The sequence below is a fragment of the Triticum dicoccoides genome, chromosome 7B, assembly GCF_002162155.2.
Source record: "Triticum dicoccoides isolate Atlit2015 ecotype Zavitan chromosome 7B, WEW_v2.0, whole genome shotgun sequence".
NCBI classification, from domain to species: domain Eukaryota; kingdom Viridiplantae; phylum Streptophyta; class Magnoliopsida; order Poales; family Poaceae; genus Triticum; species Triticum dicoccoides.
This window is the reverse complement of record NC_041393.1, coordinates 439,258,715-439,268,864: the sequence shown is the minus strand read 5'-3', so window position 1 is coordinate 439,268,864 and position 10,150 is coordinate 439,258,715. Positions and strand designations below refer to the sequence as shown.

The window sequence follows — 10,150 nt, the reverse complement described above, 5'->3', positions numbered from 1 at the left end:
GAGGATGAATGCAGGGATGGTGGTTCGACAGTAGACACAGGAAGGTTGGCAAAGGGAAAAACATGCTCATCAAACACGACGTCCCGAGATATATAGACACGATTAGTGGGAACATGAAGACATTTGTAACCTTTATGAAGAGAGCTATAGCCAAGAAAAACACACTTCTTAGAACGAAACTCAAGCTTGCGCTTGTTATATGGACGAAGATGCGGCCAGCAAGCACACCCAAATACCTTGAGAAAGGTATAATCAGGTTGTTCATTAAGGAGAACCTCAATGGGAGTCTTCATGTTTAAAACACGAGTAGGAGTACGGTTGATGAGAAAGCATGCAGTGGTGAAAGCATCACTCCAAAACCGAAACGGAACAGATGCATGGGCCAAAAGAGTAAGACCAGCTTCAACAATATGATGATGCTTACGTTCGACTGAACCATTCTGTTGATGTGTATGTGGACATGCTAAACGATGAGCTATCCCAAGCGACTGAGAGAAAGAGTTGAGGTTGCGATACTCGCCCCCCCAATCCGACTGGACATGAACAATTTTGTGCTTGAGAAGACGTTCAACATGTTTTTGAAACTGAACAAAAATATCAAACACATCAGATTTGCGTTTAATAAGGTAAAGCCAGGTAAAGCGACTATAAGCATCAACGAAACTGATATAGTAATTATGACCACTGACAGAAGTCTGAGCAGGACCCCATACATCTGAAAACACAAGTTCTAAAGGATGTGTCTCCTCACGACTGGACTCCGAAAAAGGAAGTTGATGACTCTTCCCCTGCTGACAAGCATCATACACTGCTACATCTTTATTACTAGACAAACTAGGAAGCTCATGACGACGCAAAATATGACGGACAATAGGTGTGGCCGGGTGACCAAGACGAGCATGCCACTGTGACGGAGAGACCCGAACTCCACTGAAAACGCGAGCGACGCCAGGATGCTCCAGACGGTAGAGGCCCTGGCACAACCGCCCACTAAGAAGAATGTCCCTCGTGCACCGATCCTTAATAAAAAGATCAAAAGGGTGAAATTCACAAAGCACATTATTATTGCGGGTCACAGATGGAACTCGAAGAACATTGCGAAGCTGAAGATTCCTATTGGCATGTCTAGTGAGAAGAGATGCTTGACCAATATGAGAGATGTGCATACCTGCTCCATTGGCGGTGTGGATCTTGTCGGAGCCATGATAGGGTTCACGAGTGTGAAGCTTCCCCATCTCGCTGGTCAGATGCTCTGTCGCCCCAGAGTCCATGTACCAGTGTGGATCGATGGAGTAGGACTGAGTGTGTCCCTGTTGCTTCTGCGGCGCGGGACGATCAGCCATGGCGACCCGACGGGCATTGTTGCGTGTATCTTTGCCGTCATTGCCAAGACCAAGGAAGCTTCGCTGGAAGCGCTTATGACACTTGGAGGCCCAGTGCCCATCGCGGCCACAAAGCTGACACACACGTGGACCGCCAGCCCCCGGTAAGGTCGCAGTAGGTGGGGGGGCCGAGGCGGGCGACGGTGGCAGCCCCAAGGGAGACCGGGGTGATGAAGAAGAGCGGCCACCCTTGGTGGCGGCGTTGGCCGAGAGGGAGCCAGTGCCCCTGGTGCGGCGAGTCTTGACCCGTTGCTCAGTGAGAAGGAGCCGAGAGAAAACCTCGTGTGCCAGCATGGGTGTCGAGTTGCCCTGCTCGTTGATGATCTCGACTAAGGCATCATACTCCTCATCAAGACCATTGACAATAAACGAGTTGAACTCGGAGTCGGTGAGGGGCTGTCCAATGGAGGCCAATGTGTCGGCGAGGCCCTTGACCTTGTTGTAGAACTCAGTGGCAGTGGAGTCAAGCTTCTGACACTCTCCAAGCTGACGACGGAGTGCAGAGACACGAGCCTGGGACTGCGCTGCAAAGGTGCGCTCAAGGATGGTCCAGGCCTCATGAGACGTCTTCGCGAAGACAACAAGGCCGGCAACTGCCGGCGAGAGCGACCCCTGGATGGAGGAGAGGTTCGCCTGGTCCTGCCCCATCCAGACGCGATGGGCCGGATTGTAGACCGGACCGTGCACGCTGTCTACCAACGCGGGTGGGCAGGGAAGCGATCCGTCGACGTAGCCTAGCAGGTAGTGACTCCCCAAGAGCGGGAGAACCTGCGCACGCCAGAAGATGTAGTTGTCGGCGGAGAGCTTGATGGTGATGAGATGACCGAAGTGAAACGGCGGCGGCGAAGACGATCCCATCGAGGAGGCTGCCTGGGGTGCAAACACCATGGAGGCAGCCAGAGGCACCGAAGCCGATGCGGGAGGAGGCGGGACCGCAGCCAGGGCGGGCGCCGCAAAGCTCGCGGCCGGTTCGGACGCCGCAAGGCTGGCGGCCGGGGCGGACGCCGCCAACCCCGCCAGCGGGGCGGTGTGATCCGCTTGCGGCAGGAGCGGCGGGACGACGCCTGCGGAGTCCGCAGCGGACGGCGGCGCCGCGGTGTGGACTACGAGGTCACGCCCAAGCGAGGGCGCCGGCGGCGTGGAGAACCAGCACAACCCTTTAGGGATGGCTTATCTCATTATATATAATGATTGTGTTACAATACGTACATAAGTACAGAAGCTATACATAGTCTAACAAGGTTAAAGGTGCATAAAGGTAGTTGTATAATTTTCAAGCTTTCTGAACCCATGAAACTCCCCTTCATAAGCAACAAAACACGTCACACAAAACATCAGTACCATATTTTCACCAAGGCAAACTTCATTCGTGCAAGTGACTGGAAACACACACAGAAACGTGGTTAAAGGGGAAAGTTCCCTCCCTTGAGTGTACGTTATTAGGTAGAAGATGCACCCTTGTGGATCAAACATGGGTGGGCGAGCTTAAAACCATGCGCTCGAGCCAATAAATCATTATCTGGAAGCAACAACAATTTCAGGTGATTGGGGCCATGTGGATCAAACGCGGGTGGACGAGCTTACAACAGACATTCAAAGTTCCCAAGTGTTGTTCTTGTACAAGCCCAATCTAATTTGGCTCTGAAAATCACCATGTTCTGACATGATCGTCCGTTTTTTGTGCGTGTGAAGTATACAAATAGTTGCATTGGAATGAATAATCAATAATATTAACCAGAAAACCTTGAATATATCAGGCCTAAATTACATGAAACTAACTCTGAAGAAATTTAGGACAGTAAAAAAATGCACCATCAGGGAAACTGGAAATGGATCCTACATTCTTTCACAATATGTACGTTAGTTATTTAGTAACACGATGTCTTGAGCAGATTTTAGGATAACACAGATGAAGGACAGAAAATAGTATCCTATCCACTTGTTTCAGTTAAGATGTCTATATGACTAAATATCTTAAGATTCGTTAGTCATCGAAGAGGATGAAATCATACTTGTAAAAATATTCCAGGAGTTCATATCTACCTGCTACCCCTTTTCACAAAACAATTCTACCTGCTACAGATCGACTCAAAAATCCTTTAGCTTAATTAGCATCGGTTGTAGCACAAGTAAATAGTTACTTATACACAGCTTAGCGCGTAAGCTTTGAACGGACCTAGGTATCAAACTTAATAAGTTGACAGTTAAACAAATTTTCACATGGAGGCCGAAACATATGCTAGTCTCATATCTTGATCAAAACCGAAGAACTGGCATTCACCATTTTTACCATATACTACAAGAACTGATGGGATACTACAAAATAAGATATTATCTGCTCACCTTGGGGCAGCAAACTCCACGGCACTTGGGCATAAGGTAGAATACATGGAAATCTACCCGAGCATGATGCTGAATATTTTGTGCTACTGGAGTAGAGAGGGTGAACGAAGAATGGCTGGGAAAGGAAGCATGTATACGCTCGCCATCATCGCCCGTGTCCCCCACCCATCTAGCGATCCCTCTCGATCCTCGCGAGCGGCGTGCGTTAGTTGGAACCACTCGCGCGTAGGTTGGATCCCACCACAGGTCACCCGTGTCGCCCGCTTTGCCTGAATCGAGCGGCCGCCGCATCCACTCTCTTTCAACCGCAGGTCACGTGTGTCGAGCAAGTTTTTTTTCTTTTACAGAACGGGAGCGCTCGTAGGGGGTGGCCTTCCCTGGCTTGGGCCGGGCAGGGAAACTGGCCCAGTGATACATCAAGCTGCATAATATGTGTAGTTTGGTGTCATAAGTTGTAAAATATGGGAAAATGGCGCCGGAATTTGTCTCAATGTGCATACACGGTTCACTTAGCCGTATATGCCGTTTGCATGGCATGACAGGGTGGCGCTAGGCCCATTGTCAGCGAGTGGGTTGAGCTGGAGCGACGCAAAACACACCTGAATTTAATAATAAATCTTGTAAAAACCCATGTGTTAGAGTTGTGTCGAATATTATTGTACAAGTTAGGTTACAGTTGGACTTGGAGTCGTACTGTGTGTAGACAGGGTAGGAGTTGTGTCCTAATAGGACACTTGTATCCTAATAGGACACTTGTATCCTAAGCCTCTCATATATAGTAGGGGTAGACACACGATGTAACCTATGCCAATATAATAGCACGGGCACGTGGGGGAGCCGGCGGCGTGTGCCGGCGCCCGGGCGGTCGGGGTGCGGTATTGTAGTGGTGTCATGGAGAGGAGTGCCCGTAGTCATTGCCCCGGAGATGTAGCCATATCGATGAACCTCGTTAACAAATCTCGGTGTCGTGCTTGTGTGATTGCTTGGTCCTCGGTAGATCGACGGACCGCCTCGGATTTATTCTAACAAGTGGTCTCATGAGCTAGGTTGATCAGAGGTCGCGGAAGAGTTGATCCAGAGGGAGCCGAGCGGAAAATCAGGCGCTGCGAGATCGAAGATCCAACCGTGCAAAAATCGTTGGAGGAGGTCGCAAGCAAAGGCGTTAAGATGGGATTGCTGACGCGATCAAAGGACGATTAGGCGGCGGTGTTGATCTGGTCAATCGAAGTAGCGAGAAAGCGCGCTGCGGCAGGTCAGAATCAACGACAGTGTATTGCGGAGCGTGCGCGCACGTACAGCAGCGGGAGTCTCGCCAGATCGGATCGCGCGAGCGGCCGAAGCAAAGCAGCTGGAGGCGTGACCAGCAGGAGGCCTGGAAGCTGGGTGGGCTGCGGGCCGGGAGACGTGGTAGCCCAGTTTTCGGCTGTGCGTATGCTAAGGCCGGGATTGCTGCTGATGCCAGAGGTGTGCGAGTTCGTGTGATGCGATACATGAGCTGCGTGAGATTTGTTACAAGGAAAATAAGGGCGTCAGGTATCGTGTGTGTAGCTATCCATCGAGAGCAAGACAAAGAGCAGGATGGAGAAAGTTTGGGGCTGCACCTGAGCCAGGATAAACGAAACTTTTGATCTTGTGCACGGAAAGGCTACTAGAGGAATTCTCCGATTGGCTCTCTTTGCTTGGTACATGTACGTGTATGTACAGGATGACAGCGGTGCACGCTACGGAAAACAAAGGCGCGGTTGCGAGTCCATGAAATATTTGATACGATGCAAGTCAATGAAGATGGACGTGTGCGGCGACGGCGGCGTGCGTACAAGGCTTGGGTGGAGTCTGGAGCATGTCGTGTCATGTTCATGCATACACAGGGTGTTAAGCAATGCACGGAGATGTGCGGACGGACACGACGCAGGGTGGAGCACGGTTGCAGTCAGATAAGTTCGGTTGGGTCGGACTGGATAGTCTGATGGATCGACGAGGATGTCGGTCAAAGCAGAAGACGGCGGTGATTTCAGCGACGACGACACAAGAGCGTCATGCTGATGGTGGCCAACTTCTGGGGCGTGGAAACACGTGGTGCAGGTCTGAGGGCTTGCGCGATTTCGACAAGACTATGGCGCGGGATTGATTCAAGGCAGTGCACACATGAGAGAGCTTGAAGTCGACGGGGCGCGGGGTAGCACGACCAGCTACATGGAGTCATGTTGAAGGTGGAGCTGGAGTTTGATGGACGACTTCACTCTGTGCTGATGGAGGGGCTACGGCGTAAATGCATGGAGAGTCGAAGCCTATTTCAGCGGGATAGCGAGAGACACGTGGATTGGACTGGGGCCCAGTGGTCTGATGGAGGCGTGATACTCGGCATCGGTCGGTGATGATCGGTGGTTCTCTGCAGTGGGGGTTGAGGCAGTGTGGGCTAGCTACCCGGGAGGCTCGACCAGGACAGCAGAGGCTCGACGCGATGATAGCGGCGAGGCATGCGGTAAGCACGGGACACAGCGACAAGACAAGGCACTGATAGTCAGACATGTGGTCAGACAAACTGTGCAGGGGGTACTAAAGCAGTGTTGACGAGTACCGGATTCAAGTTGGTGACTGGGTCTATCGGTGCTAGTTGATGGACAGGAGTTGACCATGAAGAATCTGAGAAAGTGGCGGAAAGTCTGGATTTGTCAAAACAGAGAGAGTACATGGCCGTATATTCTGTTGTGTTCAATGCACATGGCAAAGTGCGGATGACAAATACAGAAGGAGACGGAGTGCTATAGTTGTGGGACAGGTCAGAGACTATCCGGGAAAAGGGTGAGACAACTGTGAATTTGACTCAAGGTGACACGGGGCGACGGTGAAATTCCTTCAAGTTTCAGACAGACGGTCATGAAAGAGCGGTGATGTTGAGTTCATGTAACTCTTATATGTGGCGTCCAATATGTGAGTTGTTCATTTTCATGCAGACAGTGGTCGGTGTGTGATGGCGTTGAACGGATTCTCCGAAAGTTGGAAGCACAAGGTAGAGTAATAAGAAACTTAATTTTGCTCGTGTTGATTGTGAAGAAGACAAGAAGGGACTACAGTTGCAGGTGGAGTCACATGGAGTCTGGGAGTAGCAGCGGTGCTCATGGCGTATCTCAAGTCCAATGTACATGGAGGTTCGACGCACGGACGAATTCAATGTGGTGGAGAATATTCGTCAATGTGGAGTTTGTTAGAGTTGTGTCGAATATTATTGTACAAGTTAGGTTATAGTTGGACTTGAAGTCGTACTGTGTGTAGACAGGGTAGGAGTTGTGTCCTAATAGGACACTTGTATCCTAAGCCTCTCATATATAGTAGGGGTAGACACACGATGTAACCTATGCCAACATAATAGCACGGGCACGTGGGGGAGCCGGCGGCGTGTGCCGGCGCCCGGATGGCCGGGGTGCGGTATTGTAGCGGTGTCATGGGGAGGAACGCCCGTAGTCATTGCCCCGGGAATGTAACCATATCGGTGTCGTTAACAAATCTCGATGTCGTACTTGTGTGATTGTTTGGTCCTCAGTAGATCAACGGACCGCCTGGATTTAATAATAAATCTTGTAAAAACCCATGAAATGCCACTACATGTCTTGCTAGAGACAAGGGCCCATTGTTACGAAATAGTAGAAGGGAAAATTAATAATAAAAATAACGCAGACTGAGTTCGAATCCGAGACCTTGTCCTACAAGGCCGGCTGTTCTAGCCACAAGACAAGTTTGAGTTTCATTCTCCACATATGATAACGAAGCTTAATGACCTCTAGTTTGGTGAAAATACGTTAGTTTTTTTCCTTTTAATAATTTGGTGAAAATATGTAAATTATAATCAGAGTAAAAAGTAAAAACAGAATATGTGTTATAATTCATTTGAAGAAAAAATTTAACTTATTTAAACAAAGGTTCATGTAACTATACAAAATATTACGTATTACCTGCTTAAATAATATTTATGAACTAAAATAATCTGTACAATTTTAAAAAGTAAATACATACTTATAAAATATGATTAAAATATTATATTTTAATAAATGTTCATATAATTTTGGAAGGTGTTAAAATTTTAATTCCTGTAGGATATAAGAAATTTTTATATTGTTTTAAAAAGTGTTCACATGTTCTATAAATTTTGTGTGTTTGTGAAAATATTTATACATTCTTAGACATTACAAAATAATTATATACTAATGTGAAGATAAATATGAGCCTTGTAAATCCCTAGACCGCTCAAATGAAAAGTCTTAAATATTGTTTTAATTATATGATACTTTAAAATAATACATGTATTTTTTTGTTAAATATATTGCAAACATGGAGTTAATAGTTTTTATTAAATATATGAACACTTGTTTATGAAACTGTAAAAAATATGTGAATATGAATATTTTAACTCTATATATTACTGTGTTTAAGATTTATATACTTTTACAAAATAAATAAAACGAAAAATAACTAAAATATGGCAAATGGGTTGCAGTAACTGCAACCCATTTAAGATGGGTGCATGTTGGTGCACAGAACAATAAGCCTACTTATCTTAGATGGACAAGGAAATTGAACTAGTTCGTTGGCTAGCAGGACCATGCCATGCTTGTAGTGAGAACCTGCGTCGGCACTATTTTCATATGAACTTTCCCTTTGTGCTGTTTCCTGACGGGTCGGGGCATTGTACAAAATTTGTTATTAATTCAGGGGTGTTCTGCAAAAAAGCGTCACTCCAGCTCCATCTAGTCTTTGACAGCGGGCCTGACACCACCCTGTCATGCCATGGAAGCAGCATACACAGCTACATATGAGAATTGAACCGTATATGCACTTTGAGACAAGTTGTGACACTAGCTTTCCGTATTTTTCAACTTGTGACACCAAACTGTATATGTTGTGTAACTTCATGTATCAGCAGTGCATTTACCTCTTTGATTAAAGTAGAGATACTTTAACTTTGTATAAACTTATATGCAAACTAAAAAGGATCTAAATCATAAGTGAATCGCGAGGCACGCGTAACGGAGACATGGAGTACAATCTCATCTCCTTTTAGGCTGGTCATAGTGGGGAGTAACTTAGACTAGTAACATACATATGTTACTAGTCTATGTTACTACCTTCATAGTGGGTAGTATCATAGGTGTGATAACATAGTTGCCTTCATTTATTACTTTGTAGACTCATTATGCATTGGAAACCGCTATGTGATGGTAACATATTATATTACTCTATTTGCCTCTCTCCTCATTAACTACTTGCCACATCATCATTTTTGCTTATGTGGCATCTATGTTACTACCTATGTTACTCCCACTATGACCAGCCTTATTACTTGATTGACTTGAGAAAATTAACACTAGGCATTAATAAGCAAAAGCAATCAAAATCCGACCACAACAGCAAGTACTAATTACGTACTGTACTTTGCAACTCCTCAATATCCTGATACAGTTCGAATGTCGTGCATGGTACACGCGCACGGTGGAAACGGGTCGAACTAAACAAATCAGTGAATTCAAGCGGTGAGCTCCTCCTCCTTGTGGGTCTCGATGACGAGGTCCGAGGTGGGGTACGCGGCGCAGGTGAGCACCCACCCCGCCTCGATCTGGTCGTCGTCGAGGAAGCTCTGGTCGGACTGGTCCAGCTGGCCGGAGACCACCTTCCCGGCGCAGGAGGAGCAGGAGCCGGCGCGGCAGGAGTAGGGCAGGTCGATCCCTTCCTCCTCGGCGTGGTCGAGGATGTAGACGTCGTCGGGGACCTCGAGGTCCACCTCGCCCTCCGGCGTGATCAGTTTCACCTTGTACGTCGCCTGCGCGCGGAGCCTCATGCCCCTGGCGGCCGTCGACGACAGCGGGAGCGCGACGCGGGATGCCGCCATGGGCGCCGAAGGGGCGGCGGGGCAGACGGAGAAGGGCAAGCGGAGGCTGCTCAATACGGTGGCCATTGCGGCGGAGCTGCGAGCTAGCTTGCGAGGTACTACTCCGTAGGCGGATACTCGGTGGAGGAGAGGATAGTGTTGGAGCGTGTGAGATGAGAAGCAGCGGCAATAAGAAGGGCGGACGAGCCGGCCAGCTTATCCTGAACACGGGGCACGGTTGGGTTGGAGCGTCCACGTTCACACGCTGAGGGAGTGAAGGGGGATCCGTGACACCCGGCCGGCGCAGATGCCACCATGGATATCGACAAGGCGTGTGGAGGCCATGCGATGGGGTGCATGCGTGGTCTCGGTTGTATGCTTGGGGTATTTTGCATTGAGATTCTGGTTACAGATCAATTCGAAATAATATTGTGACGTGTTCCACCAACCGAGTGCCAAGTGTTATCTTCCCAAATATTTCTCCATTATTTATCTTTTTTAACAGGAAAAAAAGCTAGCCTTATATGAGTACATTTTTTTGCAGGGTGAAAGGAGATTTTCATTA

At 48.0% G+C, this 10,150-nt stretch overlaps 1 protein-coding gene across 1 annotated transcript; it reads right to left on the bottom strand.

Moving 5' to 3' along the window:
• Positions 1-9,069: 9,069 nt before the first annotated feature.
• LOC119337924 (ferredoxin-like) lies at positions 9,070-9,762 on the bottom strand. Its single transcript, XM_037610195.1, has one exon. It carries the CDS (start codon positions 9,670-9,672, stop codon positions 9,244-9,246), a length of 429 nt encoding a protein of 142 aa, XP_037466092.1. The 5' UTR covers positions 9,673-9,762; the 3' UTR covers positions 9,070-9,243.
• Between the last annotated feature and the right edge of the window lie 388 nt (positions 9,763-10,150).

What these genes read in the sequence shown, in the direction of transcription:
- LOC119337924 (XM_037610195.1), bottom strand. Translation starts at nt 9,672, where the DNA reads ATGGCCACCGTATTGAGCAGCCTCCGCTTGCCCTTCTCCGTCTGCCCC.